This window comes from Vipera ursinii (genome assembly GCF_947247035.1).
Source record: "Vipera ursinii genome assembly, chromosome: 6".
NCBI classification, from domain to species: domain Eukaryota; kingdom Metazoa; phylum Chordata; class Lepidosauria; order Squamata; family Viperidae; genus Vipera; species Vipera ursinii.
Genome location: NC_139515.1, coordinates 22622829 through 22638396, shown reverse-complemented (window position 1 = coordinate 22638396; position 15568 = coordinate 22622829). Strand labels below are relative to the sequence as shown.

The window sequence follows — 15568 nt, the reverse complement described above, 5'->3', positions numbered from 1 at the left end:
GCTCACGCCTACTGCTTCAGTGACTCCATCCAGCCACCTCATTCTCTGTCGTCCCCTTCTTCTATTGCCCTCGATCTTTCCCAGCATTAGGCTCTTCTCCAGTGAGTCCTTCCTTCTCATTAGGTGGCCAAAGTATTTGAGTTTTAGCTTCAGGATCTGGCCTTCTAAAGAGCAGTCAGGATTGATCTCCTCTAGGACTGACTGGTTTGATCGCCTTGCAGTCCAAGGGACTCGCAGGAGCCTTCTCCAGCACCATAGTTCAAAGGCCTCAATTCTTTGGCGCTCAGCCTTTCTTATGGTCCAACTTTCACTGCCATACATTGCAACTGGGAAGATCATAGCCTTGACTATACGCACTTTTGTTGACAGGGTGATGTCTCTGCTTTTTAAGGTGCTGTCTAGATTTGCCATGGCTTTCCTTCCCAGGAGCAAGCGTCTTTTAATTTCTTGGCTACAGTCCCCATCTGCAGTGATCTTGGAGCCCAGGAAAACAAAATCTGTCACTACCTCCATTTCTTCCCCATCTATTTGCCAGGAATTGAGAGGGCCAGATGCCATGATCTTGGTTTTCTTAATGTTAAGTTTCAACCCAAGTTTTGCACTCTCCTTCTTCACCCGCAACAAGAGGCTCTTTAGTTCTTCTTCACTTTCTGCCGTTAGAGTGGTATCATCTGCGTATCTTAGGTTGTTGATATTTCTTCCAGCAATCTTAATTCCAATTTTTGATTCATCTAGCCCTGCCTTTCTCATGATGTGCTCTGCATATAAGTTAAATAGGCAGGGTGACAGTATACAGCCTTGCCGGACTCCTTTCCCAATTTTGAACCAATCAGTGGTTCCGTGTCCAGTTCTCACTGTTGCTTCTTGACCGACATATAGGTTTCTCAAGAGACAAATAAGATGGTCTGGTACTCCCATCTCTTTAAGAACTTGCCACAGTTTGTTATGATCCACACAATCAAAGGCTTTAGCATAGTCAATGAAGCAGAAGTAGATGTTTTTCTGGAACTCCCTAGCTTTCTCCATGATCCAGCGTATGTTGGCAATTTGATCTCTAGTTCCTCTGCCTCTTCGAAATCCTGCCTGTACTTCTGGTAGTTCTCGATCCACATACTGCTGAAGTCTAGCTTGTAGGATTTTAAGCATGACTTTACTAGCATGAGAAATGAGTGCAATGGTGCGATAGTTTGTACATTCTTTGGCACTGCCTTTGTTTGGAATTTGGACTTTATATATATATGGTATATCAGCTCATCAAAGCAGAAAGACAGGTGATTTGGGACTTTTTAGTTTGTAAAGGATAAGCATTATGTATATTAAACATTGGGATAAAAATCTAATCATAATTAAATATGAACAGCACAGATCTGAGTAGAAATAGGCTGTTTTGGTGCCCCCCAGAGGAGGACCAATGTCTCTGGAGGATACTAGCCCAAAATTGGTTGGTTTTAGTTCATGGACTTACCCTCTCAAGCAAGGAAAGAGTGGCTTTCAAAGCCCCTTCAGGACGTCCAAAAGGAAAGCAGTATCTTCAAAGAGACAAATAAAAAACCCAACATATTAGAAGCCCACTTTCTATGGGTTTTACTAGATAATTTAATGCCTAATCTATTGTCTTCCTCACAGGGAGAAAATTTCAGAAGCTACATTTCTGATTGAATATACTAGTCACATACAGTAATTTTAAATTTGTATTTACTTTTATTTTGCTATTATTTGATCTGGATTTAGCTATTTATGTATCTGATTTAACTGAGCTGTGTCTTTTTCTCTGCAGATGTACAACTGGATAACAATTATTTATAACAGCTACTACTTCAACTACAGATTGGAAAATATAGCAGAAACTTACTATTTAAAAAAGTGCATTACAGTACTACCTTAAAATATTCAGTTGTATCAAGCTAAAATCAAGCTAATGATGATCAATAGATTATTAGAAATGTGGAAATGATTTTTACTTTTTCTTTCTTCAACATTTAGTTCTCTCTTTGATTTTTTGATTTCCTTCCCCCCCTTACTCTTTATTAGTTTGCATTAGTTTTTATCTTTTTTTTAAATACCCATCCAATCTCTTAAAATCTCCAGGCACCTGGCCTGTGTGTGTTTGTGTGTGTGTGTGTGTATCCCTACTCTCTCTTTCCCATAAGAACCTTAACAAATGCTACACAAAAATGTGTGGATTTTTGATGAATAGAGATTTCCAAAAATTAGATAAAAGTCATGCCATGATTTCAATGGGCTACCCTAGATATCACAAAGTTGAATAATTTTAGATACAACTTGTGACTCACAACTAGAAGTCCCCTCTAAGACAGTGGTCCCCAACCCCCAGTCCGTGGAGCAGTACCGGGCTGCGGCATGCCAGCAATTGGGCTGCACAAACAAGCAAAACCCCATCCGTGGGATGCAGGCAGCACACAAAACCATGCCCCCTCTGGTCCACAGAAAAACCTCTCTCCACAGAACCGGTCCCTGGTGCCCAAAAGGTTGGTGGCCTCTCCTCTAAGGGAATAATCCTGTTATCATTTTAGGAGCTGCTCTTCTCATTTCTGAATCAGTTATTTCTACAAAGATGCTCTATTATTTATAATTTATTTAACAAGTTTGTGTTTATTACTGTTACTTTATGCTCAGGATAAATAATGTAAAAATCATCTTTGAAAATTTATTAGAAAACTTGGAAATGAAATTTGGACAAAATTGGGTGGGCAGCTCTAGTAGCAGAATACTATTCTTCTTTCTTATTTTTACTGTATTTGCAATTCTACAGAAACTTCATCAAGTAGCAGTATATGTATTTTGTAGTCCCCAAACTAATTCAGTGAAATACACTTAAGGCAAATAAGAAATGCAACTTCAACCTCAAATCCAGAAATTATCCAAGAATAACTGCACTTTCCTGTGTTTACTCCTATTTTTATTCAATTGATAAAAGTATAAAGAAATGCTGCTAATCACAGAGTTACATTTCAAATCAAATTATTCCTTAGGGCTTTTCATAAATACATAGTTATGATATGTCAGTAAATGAATGACCAGTTGAAGCACATATAATTCTAAATAATGAAACATTGAAACAACTATTTAATTAATATGCACATTTTTCTTTTACAGTGCTCCTAAGATATAGTTCTATAAATAGCTTTTCTGTAAAAAATAATTAAACATTCAAACATTTTAGAATGTCAACAGATTTGTTTCTAATGAACATTCATTATAACAAGGACTTGAAGGCCAAGTTATATGTTTAGTACCAGGATATATAATCCTATGATAATAACATACAGTGCTATGTTACATCTGAATCATATATTGCAAGATGAGAGCTAGTATCGTGCTATGGTAGTGAATTCTATGATAATAAAGAGAAGCTGAATCCTGCTGAGATTCTGGTTTTGGATGGTATCTGGATCTACCTCCATTTAATTTTCATCTAGGAGGAGATATATGGGAATTCTGGAACTATTTCTTGATAATTTTTAAAAGGAAATTGCTTTGAAATTTATAATAAAATTAAAAGCCACATCTGCATTTTAAATATACAAAATGTTAGTTTCCAACCCTTTTTAACACCATTAATGACAATTATAGTAAACTTTAAAATACATTAACCAAATTATTTGAATTGTAGTCAGTTCTGGGTTTGAAATGACCAATTTAGCCTTCAAGGAAGACTTATGATACCAGATTGCTTTGTATCATAACTGGCCGCTCAAATCTTGCACCTCACTGTTTGAAATAGGCACAAATAAATGAATATTCCCTGTTTGTTTCTTGTCATCTGAGAAGACTCCTACATCTCACATCTCCTAATGTAATTGCTCCCAGGACTGGGGCCAGTGTCCATATTTAGAATTTTGAAAAATTTCACAGAACTGTTGCCATGGTGGACATGACCAGGCACAAACATCTTTTTACCAGAAGGCAATCTACTCTCTTCCAAATGAGCTGAAACAAAATTCTTAGCTAGCATGAGGGAAATCTTTTTTAGCGAGTTGGTGAGAGTGGTCCCTTTAAGTCTGTTTTGTTGATTGGATAAGTCCATCCAATTTTCTTGGCAGTATTTCTGGAAGCCATTTGCAATTGCCTTCTTTTTATATGAGAGAGAATAACTAGTCCAAAGTCACTTAACTGGCTTAGTGCCTAAGGCAGGACTGGCATTCATGTTCCCTCAGTTTTTAACTGGATACTTTGAAGTATTGCACCAAACTGTCTCTCATGAGGGCAACTAGTCTGTGCAAAAATGACATATGCAATTATTTTTCAATAATACAATATATTAACATACTATTTGCTCTCCTTATCAACAACACAATGGAATATCATATAACATTCCAGATATTAGAAAAATTAATCCTGCAGCTGTTTGATCATGTTCCAAATGAATGCTTGTAATGGTCAAAATCTTGAGGAGACAAATTTTGTTCTAGCAATTAGGACAAAGTATCTAAACAATCTGTTTGGCAGGCTCCAGAGTCAGTTCCTCATTCTTTGTTGACCTTTGCCTCGGAGGATAGACACTTCCTTTTTTGAGTAATTAAGTCTACCTTGCTAGAGGCCCATTTCAAATAAACTAAACTACTGCCATCATCTTGTGCTATTTCCCACCACTAAAAATTTGGACTTTTAGTTTTCTACGGAAATTAAGTGAAAGTTGGACATTGGCTAAAGGAAAAAGGGGCTCCATTTTAAGATGAGGAATGAAGAAATGAAAACTTTCCCTCTGTAGAAAATGGATTTTTGATAACAAATTTATCCCAATGCTAAATTGCTATTAAAAAAGGTACTGTTTTTCTTTCTACAAACAGGAATGGGGAATTGGATATTGTAGTTTTTGTCACTGAATTCTTTTTTCAGGTTTTATGACATGAGTCAGTGCCTGCTATTAATAGTTAAGAGGCCAAACATGGGTTGGTAGTAGGAGAAGGAGAAAGAGAAGACTTAATTGACCTTAGGATCTTCAAGTGGTTTGCATCACTGAACTTATTGAAAGAATCCAACTAGCCAAGCATAAACAAATCCTCTCCATCTCCATTAAAAGGTAAATTATCATGATGGGTAGAAATTAGCATTATAATAATTAAACAAGAAACTACACTACTTATTAAGGGGTGATTTGTAGAGCTATGCCACTTGTGCTAATTTAACACAAAATCAGCATAGTTCATACGTGATTAGCAATGTTAGGTATGAAAAATATCATATAGGCAGAAATCATCCGCATGGAATGCGGTATGCAAAATGATTCAACTGCTTTATAAAAGCAGAATATTCAAAACACTCATACCAGGGCTTAATGCCTAACTCCTTCTCTATTGTCTTCTCACAGTTTTATATATGCCCAGCTTGCAAAGTGCAAACACTCACCTAAAGTGGCTTATTTGGTTTTCTAGAAGTGAAGAAAGCCTCTTCTTAATATCTTCAAATCTTTCTCTCTCTTCAACAGTTACAGTCCCAATTCCATCAGGCCTGAAAATTGATATTTAAAAAGATATGCACATTTTATTTATTAAGAGCACATACACCCTCTCACAATTTTCTTAACTCACTCATTTTGAAATTCGTAAGGCACTTATAGTACACCAGTTATAGTTTCATACAACACTTCCTGTTTCAAAAGAAATGGAGCATAAGCAGAATTAATATATTAGCCACAAAACTCTTCAACAGGAATAATATGATAGAAGCGTTGAACTGAATAAACTGACTATATCTGGCAATTTTGCACAAGATACAGGAAAGGAGTACAGTTAAATAAAGTTGTTCAAATGAGAGAAGCAATAACAGGAAAAGCAAACAGTTTACAACTTATAGGTAAGTGAGCAGGGAAGAGCAATTTGCCACAGCAAATCCTAGAAATAGAACACCAGATAGAAGAGATTGTACGTATAGCATTTGTTTCTTTACACTTTATATCACACCAAAAGGAAAACATTGTTTAACATAAAATAGGATAGGTACTTTGGACTTTATCATGAGTACTATCAGAGAAAGGTAATTGTGAATGTGACCTTATTTATTTTCTTCCACTACCTGCAGGCCCCCAGGATGTGTACCACCATTCTACAGATAGTTGTCAGTTTGTTTAGTGACTGTTCTAAGTTACAGTGGCACTGAAAAAAGTTATTTTGACTGTTTTTCACACTTGTGACATTTGCAGCATCCCCGTAGCCTTGTCCTCTAGTCCAACCCCCTGCTCAGGCAGTAAACCCTATACCTTTCAGACAAATGGCTGTCTAGTCTCTTCTTAAAATGTACAATGTTGGAGCATTCACAACTTCTGGAGGCAGGCTGTTCTACTGATTTATTTATTTATTTATTTATTTATTTATTTATTTATTTGTTTTTATAAACCGCCCTTCTCCCGAGGGACTCGGGGCGGTGTACAGAGGAAGGAAGGTATACAGATTGAACAATAAAAAACAATAGTAAAAACAAACTGGGACCCCAATTAAAGCTATCAGGCCAGGCCGGACTGCTGGAACAGGAAGGTTTTTAAGTCGCGCCGGAAGGTGCGGAGGTCGGGGGCCATCCGGATTTCGGTTGGTAAGCTGTTCCAGAGGGCTGGCGCACCCACTGAGAATGCCCTCCCCCTGGGGGCCACCAGCCGACATTCCTTGAGCGGTGGCACCCTGAGGAGGCCCTCTCTGTGGGAGCGCACAGGACGGTGGGGTGCTGACATTGGCAGAAGGTGCTCCCGTAGGTAGTCCGGACCCATGCCATGTAGGGCTTTGTATGTCATTGTTAGCACCTTGAACTTCACACGGAAGGCAACCGGAAGCCAGTGCAGCGCACGGAGGAGAGGTGTGATATGGGAGTATCGGGAGGCTCCCAAGAGTGTCCGTGCCGCTGCACTTTGCACCAGTTGAAGCTTCTGAGTGGATCTCAAGGGCAGCCCCATGTAGAGAGCGTTACAGTAGTCTAGGCGAGAGGTCACAAGGGCATGGGTGACTGTACGTAAGGCATCCAGGTCCAGATAAGGCCGTAGTTGGCGAACTAGTCGAACCCGGGAGAAGGCCCCCTTGGTCACAGCTCCTATGTGATCTTCCAGGGAGAGCTGCGAGTCTAGGAGGACACCCAGGTTGCGGGCCCTATCAACAGGGGGTAGTAACTTGTCCCCGATGTTAAGGGATGGGACGTTCTGAATATCCTGGCTTGCCGGTACGTCCAGCCATTCAGTCTTGTCCGGGTTCAGTTGAAGCCTGTTCCTCCCCATCCATTCCCGGACCGCTTTCAGGCAGCGGGACATCACGTCGAGGGCATCACTGATATTGTTTGGAGTTGAGATGAAAAGCTGGGTGTCATCAGCATACTGATGGTACCCTACTCCAAAGCTGCGAATGATCTCACCCAGCGGTTTCATGTAGATGTTGAACAGGAGAGGCGAGAGGACCGACCCCTGAGGGACTCCGCAAGCGAGAGGCCTCGGGGTCGACCTCTGTCCCCCTGCCAGCACCGACTGCGAGCGACCCTGGAGAAAGGAGGAGAACCAACGCAGAACCATGCCTCCCACTCCCAGTCCCCTGAGGCGTCGCAGCAAGATACCATGGTCGATGGTATCGAAAGCCGCCGAGAGGTCTAATAAGACTAGGACAGAGGAATGGCCCCTGTCCCGGGCTCTCCAGAGATCATTCATCAGAGCGACCAATGCCGTCTCCGTGCTGTAGCCCAGCCTGAAACCCGATTGGTACGGGTCTAGATAAACCGCTTCATCCAGGATCTGAGGAAGTTGGTGCGCCACCACGCTCTCAACAACCTTCGCAAGGAAGCGAAGATTGGAGACAGGACGAAAGTTATTCAAAGAGGATGGGTCCAAGGTGGGCTTCTTGAGGAGAGGTCTCACCACCGCCTCCTTCCTCTGACAGTTACTACTATTGAGCAAGGTACCACCTATACTGTATCTGTGCATTCGGTTTTTCTTGCCTAAATGTAGAACCTTACTTTTTTCACCACTGAATTTCATTTTGCTAGATAGTTCCCAATGTTCACATCTGTCAAGATCCTTCTGTATCTTAAGCCTATCTTCTGGAGTGTTGGCTATTTCTGCCACTTGGTGTTGTCTACAAATTTGATGAGTTCCCCATCTATCACCTCATCCAAATCACCAAGAAATTTACTGATAATGATTTGCTAAAGTATGTAGATTCAGTTGTCAAGATTCTGTAGTATAATTCCATATTTCCTTGCAATAAAGCTTGTTAAAAAAGCCTGAAAATCTCACCTTGATTGTGAATGGCTGCTAAGGGCTTAACATTGTACTGTTTTATACACACACACACACACACACACACACCTTTTAAATAAGAACATAAAAGCTAACACTACTATAAAGTAAGGAAGATAGAATAAGAAAAACAAGAAAACTAAAAAAGAAAGAAAAAAGATATACAGCCAGTCCTTGATTTACTTCATTTAATCACGATCTGGAATTACAACAGCCTCATAAACTTCCTACAGTTGCAAAATAGCAGACTAACACCCCTGCAGTCTTGGGATAGCAATCTGGGTGCTTGGCAGCCTGTTCACACCTAGACTAGTTGCCAAGCGCCTAGTGATCATTTGATCACCATTTGCAATCTTCTCTACTGGCCTACCCAGAAAGTCAATGGACAGGGAAGGTTGCAAGCAGGGAAGGTTGCAAGCTGCTGCCACCTGCCAAAAGACTCCCTTTCATCTCTGGGGGCTGTAATTAATCATAATTTTAATTAATTAAAACACTGATGTTTACTGTAGTTTATTTGTAAATTCTATAAGCCACCTAAAATTCATTAGATTTCAGGTAAGACAAACTTATTAAATAAAATTGGCATCATTACTCTATTTTTCTTGAAAAATACCATTATTTAAAGATGGAACAGTTATGTTTTCATTAGTAACTGTTTTGTTATTTTTTATTCTGAATGAATGACAAAACATTAATTTAAAAATCCTCCTCAAAACAACCCACCATCCCAACAAATTGCTAAAGATGGTATATTTCTCTTCTACTACAATGAAACAGTATATTTTTCCAACAAGCTATGGCCACCGGAAGTCCCAAAGTTTTTGAATTATAAAGTCAATATAAAACAAAAAGTGCAATTAAAATTAATCATAATATTGATGTCCCATAGCCTAAAATAATTTTAATTCATCATGAATGCCAAGTGTGTCCTACAGGAAAAGTGAAAACTCACTTTGAAAATAATATTGCACCCTTAGGCAAAGACTGCACATTGTTCTAACTCCTTGATGTGCAGCCATCATTGACAGGATCACTATGGTAAAATACAAACCTTCTTCCTGAACTCATTACTTCATAAGACAAATTAACTCCTTTACTTGAGAAGAAGATACAATGAAATACTAGAATACTTGATCCTTCTCCTCCCTCCATCTCAAACTTGATATATACCAATGACTAAGTGTATCAACTCTTGGTTTTTATTAGAATGCATTTCAAGTGTTAGGAGTCTTTTACATATTATCTCTCAGCAATCTTTACAATAACTCATTTAAGTTCACTGGTAGCATTATTGTCACATTGAAGATGAAGGGCAAAGATAATGGAAGCAGGGCCTAGGATTGTCCCCTAAAATAAGGTTTTAAGATTTTCACAGCTCACAGATTCATCAGCCCTGATGCAATCACATAACTGCTTTTTTGTTTGCATCACTACAAGAAGAGAGATTTATAATTCCGCAGTCAGTTTAGAATAATATCAATACTATTATTGTTTAAAAAGTCAGGACAGCTTAAGCAGATGAAGAGCTAACTGAACATTTGGGCAGTGAAGAATCAAGCATGATAAACTATACTTTGGTGATGACAAAAATGTTGCACTGGTAGGCACATAGCAGTTTCCTTCTTTTTAGACCAGGAGTGTCAAACTGCCAGCCCGCAGGCCAGATGCGTCACCAGGAAACCGTGCCCACCCCATTGCCGGCAATGGAGAAAAAGCTCCGATACGTTGTGTCACATCATGTGACATCCCAAGTTTGACATGTCTGTTTTAGACCATTTTTACTTGTGACCTCTCAGGTGAGAGAAAGCCACATTTCTTGAAAATAATGTTGCAGGTTCAGTAACATCAGATAGGGCAAATCTCAGACATATCACCATACTCTTTCATAAATGTAATGTGAAAGAATGAGTAACTTCTTTCTCCCTCACCCAGAATGCCATGACATTTTATCTCAGAGCCCTGACAAATGGAACATCCTCAAATTCAGGTGAATTTTCCTGCCTAGTTTGACTGTCAGGAGACATTGCACTCTGCAAATGATAAAGAAAACAATCTTGTCATATTAAACTTTGCTAGGGCATGTCTGCATCTGTCAGGAAATAGACCAGAGGTCTTGATAATGACAAGTGAGAAAGGTAAACCCCAAGAATGTCACCATCTGTCATGCTCTCCTAGAAGAATTGTTACAGTTTTATAGAAGATCTCACTATCTATCATGTCATACAAAATGCTCCTGACAATGCCTATGATTTTACAGAAGTACTTCTGACTAACCAATGTTATTAAAAGCTATAACTCATGAAAACATATTCTTTTTAAGAACTTTGGAACTCTGGAAAAAGTGCTACCATGCTACTCCTCATTTTTTTTTGGCTACAATAGACAAACATGGCTTACCCTTCTGCTATGATTTTATAATAGTTGATCCATTGCTATACAAAATCCATGCCAAACCAGAGTCTGAGGGACCAATATGAAATCAATATGATCCAATTCTTCATCATTGTTATAGGAGGTGACAAAGTTTATCTTCTCTGTTTTACATTTATGGGAAATAATGTTTATTGTCATTCTCACAAGAGATAGCAGGTAGCTAAATTATGGGCTTTTGCTCTTCTATAAGGAGTTTGATCCCCTAAGAGGGAATGGCAAGAAAATACTTCACAGCAGACTGCTTTAAGATCTCAGCACTGCCCAGGTGATAAAAGCAAAAGTTTTTCATGACATATTCATTTTCTCCTTTTAGTTTCTACTTGTCAACAAACAATAAAATGCTTAAGTACGTAGTTAAATTGACATTTCTTATTTTTTTAAAAAAATCTTTTTTAAATGCAGTTTTCAAGTTTTTGTGGATTTGTATATTGAAATACAGACAAATATATGAAAAAATAGAATAGAATAACAGAGTTGGAAGAATCTTGTAGGTCATCTAGTGGTCAAACTCCCTGCCCAAGCAGGAGTCCCTACACCATTTCTGATATATGTCAGCCCAGTCTCTTCTTGAAAGCCTCCAGTGATGAAGCACCAACAACATCTGAAGGCAGTCTGTTCCATTGGTTGATTGTTCTCACTGTCAGGAAATTTCTCCTTATTTCCAGGTTAAATCTCTCCTTGATCAGTTTCCATCCATTATTCCTTGTCTGGCCTTCAGGTACTTTGGAAAATAGGTTGACCCCCTCCTCTCTGTGACAGCCCCTCAAATATTAGAACACTGCTATCATGTCTCCCCTGGACCTTCTCTTCACTAGACTAGTCATGCCCAGTTCCTGTAAGCGTTCTTCATATGTTTTAGCCTCCAGTCCCCTAATCATCTTTGTTGCTCTTCTCTGCTCTTTTTCTAGAGTCTCAACATCTTTTTTATAGTGTGGAGGCCAGAACTGGTTGCAGTATTCTAGGTGTAGTCTTACTAAGGCTTTATAGACTGGTATTAGTTCCCAGTGGTGGGATTCAGCCAGTTCTCATCTCTTTGGCAGAACTGGTAGCTAATTTTTTGTTGCCCAAGCCCAGAATGGACTTCCAGAAGTGGCATCCACATAGAGAACCAGTTGTTCACATATTTGAATCCCACCACTGTTAGTACCTCATGTGATCTTGATTGAATCCCTCTGTTAATGCAATTTAGGATTGCATTGGCTTTTTTGGCTGCCGCTGCACACTGTTGACTCATATTTAATTGATTGTCCACTAAGACTCCAAGATCCCTGTCATAGTTGCTATTAAGCCTAGTTTCACCCAATCTATCTATCTATATACTTTTGGTTTTTCTTGCCTAAGTGTAAGACTTTACTATTCTCTATGTTGAATTTCATTTTGTTAGATAAGGCCCAGTGTTCAAGTCTGTCAAGATCCCTCTGGATCTTGAGCCTATCTAGGCCAGTGATGGCAAACTTTTTAGAGACCGAGTGCCCAAACTGGAACCCAAAACCCACTTATGTATCATTGGGTGCTGAGTGGGCATGGCCCATTGGGTGGGTATGGCCCATTGGGTGGGCGTGGCTGCAGTGGTAATGGCAGACTGGGTGGGACTAAAAAGTTCAATCAATCAATTCCAACTTTGCGAGATCTTTTTTTTCCCCATGAGAAGTTGAAATTGATTGATTGATTGAACCTTTTTTTTTGACACGGCGGCAGAGGCCTAAAGTAAAAAGGTTTTATAAAACCCAGCTGAAGGCCTAGGACTGGGGTGACAGCGCACATGCCCACAGAGAGGGCTCTGCGTGCCATCTGTGGCACGCGTGCCATAGTTTTGCCACCATGGATCTAGGCAGTGGTGGAAGTCAAATACCTAAACAACTGGTTCTCTTATTTGATGGAGGCCTGGGCCTCCGAGGCCTAGAATGGACTTCCGGAAGTGGCATAATATACTTTTTTAAGCTTTCCAAGAAGTAGATTGTGGTTTACTTTGTCAAATGCCTTACTGAAGTCCAAGTATACCATGTCCACAGTATTCTGCTGGTCCACCAATTTAGTCACCTGATCGAAGAATGAAATAAGATTGGTTTGGCATGATCTGTTTTTAACAAACCCATGCTGGCTTCTAGTTATAACTTTGTTTGTTCGCAATTTGTTTTTGGTTATCTTTTCCAATATCTTCCCAGATATTGATGTTAGACTGATTAGTCTGTAGTTTCCTAGGTCTGCTTTTCCCCCTCCTTTTTTGAAGATGAGAACCACATCAACTCTTTTCCAATCCTGTGGTAGTTCCCTGGTGCTCCAGGATTTTTGAGAGATGAAATCTGCCAGCTCTTTCAGAACTCTGGGATGTAATCCATCAGGTCCTGGTGATTTATGTTCATCAAGAAGAGACAGGTGTTCTCTTACCATTTTTTTTATTTTAATTTTTATTTGTAGTCTGTTATGTTTTTGGCAGATCAGGCTATAATTTCTTTTTGCATGAAGACATGCATAGAATGAGTTAAGTAGCTCTGCTTTCTCTCTTCTCTCTGTTACTTCCTTGCCATCTTCTCTCTTTAGTGGACCGACTGTTTCCTTGATTTTTTTTCTTGTTATTTATATGTTGAAACTTTTTTATTATTACTATCTTTGATTTTTGTTGCAAGTCTTTGTTCATTCTGAGCCTTTGTTTTCCTGACTTCTTCTTTGCAGATTCTGGCTATCTGCTGTTATTCTGCCTTAGTTATGTGTCCCATTTTTTGTACCTTTTTGTCTTTGAGTTTATCAGAGAGTTCTTTGTGCAGCCATGCTGGTTTCTTGTTAGATTTATTGATTTACTTTTTCAATGGTATTGTTCTGGATTGGGCTTTTATGATCATATTTTTCAGTGTTTCCCAAACTTCTTGAGTTGTTTTCCCCTTTAGGATTTTCATCCAAGGAATCTTTCCCAAGTTCTCTTGGAGTTTGCTAAAATCAGCTCTTTTAAAATCTAAGACTCTGGTATCATTATGTTCTATTGCTTGTGTTTGCAATATTGAATTCCAGTATGACATGGGCACTCTCACCAAAGGGTCCTGCAGTTTCAATTCCCTCTATCACTTCTTCTCTGTTCATGAGAATTAAGTCCAGTATGGCTGTCTCTCTAGTTCCCCTCTCTACCTTTTAGTCAACAAAGTTGTTAGCTAGGTTGGTCAGCAATCTATTTGATTTCTCAAGGTGCAGAATTAGTCTTCCAGTTGATATCAGGGTAATAAGTAAGGGTAAGGCTGTGACAAACATAGTTTCCTACAACCATTTTTCTCATCAGGAAGTTTCTCCTTAGTTCTAAGTTGCTTTTCTCCTTGATTAGTTTCCATCCATTGCTTCTTGTCCTGCCTTCAGGTGCTTTGGAAAATAGCTTGACTCCCTTCTCTTTGTGGAAACCCCTGAGATACTGGAACACTGCTATCATGTCACACCCTCGTCCTTCTCTTTGTTAAACTAGATATACCCAATCCCAGCAACCATTCCTTATATGTTTTAGTCTCCAGTCCCCTAACCATTTTTGTTGCTCTTCTCTGTACTCTTTCTAGAGTCTCAACATCTTTTTTACATCGTGGTGACCAAAACTGGATGCAGTATTCCAAATGTGTCCTTACCAAGGCATTGTAAAGTAGTATTAATACTTCACGTGATCTTGATTCTATCCCTCTGTTAATGCAGCCCAGCACTGTGTTGGCTTTTTTGGCAGCTGCAGCACGCTGTTGGCTCATATTTAAGTGATTGTCCACTAGGACTCCAAGATCCCTTTCACAGTTACTACTATTGAGCAATGTACCCCCTATACTATACCTGTACATCTGGTTTTTCTTGCCTAAATGTAGAACCTTACTTTTTTCACCATTGAATTTAATTTTGTTAGATAGCTCCCAGTGTTCAAGTCTGTCCAGATCCTCCTGTATCTTAAGCCTGTCTTCTGGAGTGTTGGCTATTCCTGCCAGCTTGGTGTCATCTGCAAATTTGATGATGTACCTCCAGCTTTGAAGTGTTTTCCTTATGATTGTAGTTTCTTCAATTAGTTCTGAGATAGCAGCTGAGACTAGCAGAACAATTTTTAATATGAAAATACAGTTATTCTGATCTGTTGTCTTGTAGACTGTAAATAGTTTTTTTTTCCCATCATGGAGCAAATGGCAATTCTGATTTACTGCTTATTTCATAGCAAAACAATATAGGAATTTTTTTTGCTACTTTTTTCTCTCTTTATTGGTAAATGTTATGCAGGAACATTTAACCAAAGCCATTCCCAATGTTGGGAAGAGGAACAGTTTACAGTTTATTTAGGCTGGATAGTAATATATAGTTTTATTTTCAGTTTGAAGGATTTTTGCCCTACCCCCTCACTAATAAAATTTGTTTGGAAACTTGTTTTGCACTATCATTACTTGAATTTGCAGAAGTGAGATGATTTTAAATAGATGGAAAACTTACTGGAAGTTTTAAAATAATGCTGAATTCGTAATTTAAAAAAGTAGTTTTATCTAATATTAGAAGCACATATAAAATTGCATGTTTTATTTTTCAATTATAAGTATTAGGATCATAATTTTAGATGTGTTAATTGTCCAAACAGCCATCATAATCTTCCTCTATGCAATAGATACAACTATTATTTCTGTTTTTCAGCACATATCAGCAGTTCCCTTACCATCTTTATTACCTACTATAATAATAATAGCCTTGACATCACCAAAGCTAAAACAAAATTACTTGCATTTTCTAGAAATGCTGTGTCATGTCACATCCTAGGAAATCATTGGTGTCAGCATGGAACAGGTCTGGGCATTTACATATACCTAAATTTTCTTTTAAGCAACAACACTCTGAAAAAGATCAGACAAGGGGGCAATTTCAAAAACTCAAAGCTGAGCAAATGCCATTTTACATTTTATGAAATGAAACAGCAAG

The 15568-nt window shown here is 38.8% G+C and overlaps 1 protein-coding gene across 4 annotated transcripts in view; it reads right to left on the bottom strand.

Moving 5' to 3' along the window:
• Positions 1 to 15568, bottom strand: part of CADPS2 (calcium dependent secretion activator 2) — a 409931-nt gene that overhangs the window by 144080 nt on the left and 250283 nt on the right. For all 4 annotated transcript variants that reach the window (XM_083366018.1, XM_083366019.1, XM_083366020.1 and 1 more), the window contains exons 14-15: positions 5371 to 5472; positions 1466 to 1529 (exon numbers count right to left, since the gene is read on the bottom strand). In XM_083366018.1, coding sequence (XP_083222144.1) covers positions 1466 to 1529; positions 5371 to 5472 — 166 coding nt within the window. The remainder of the gene's footprint in view (positions 1 to 1465; positions 1530 to 5370; positions 5473 to 15568) is intronic.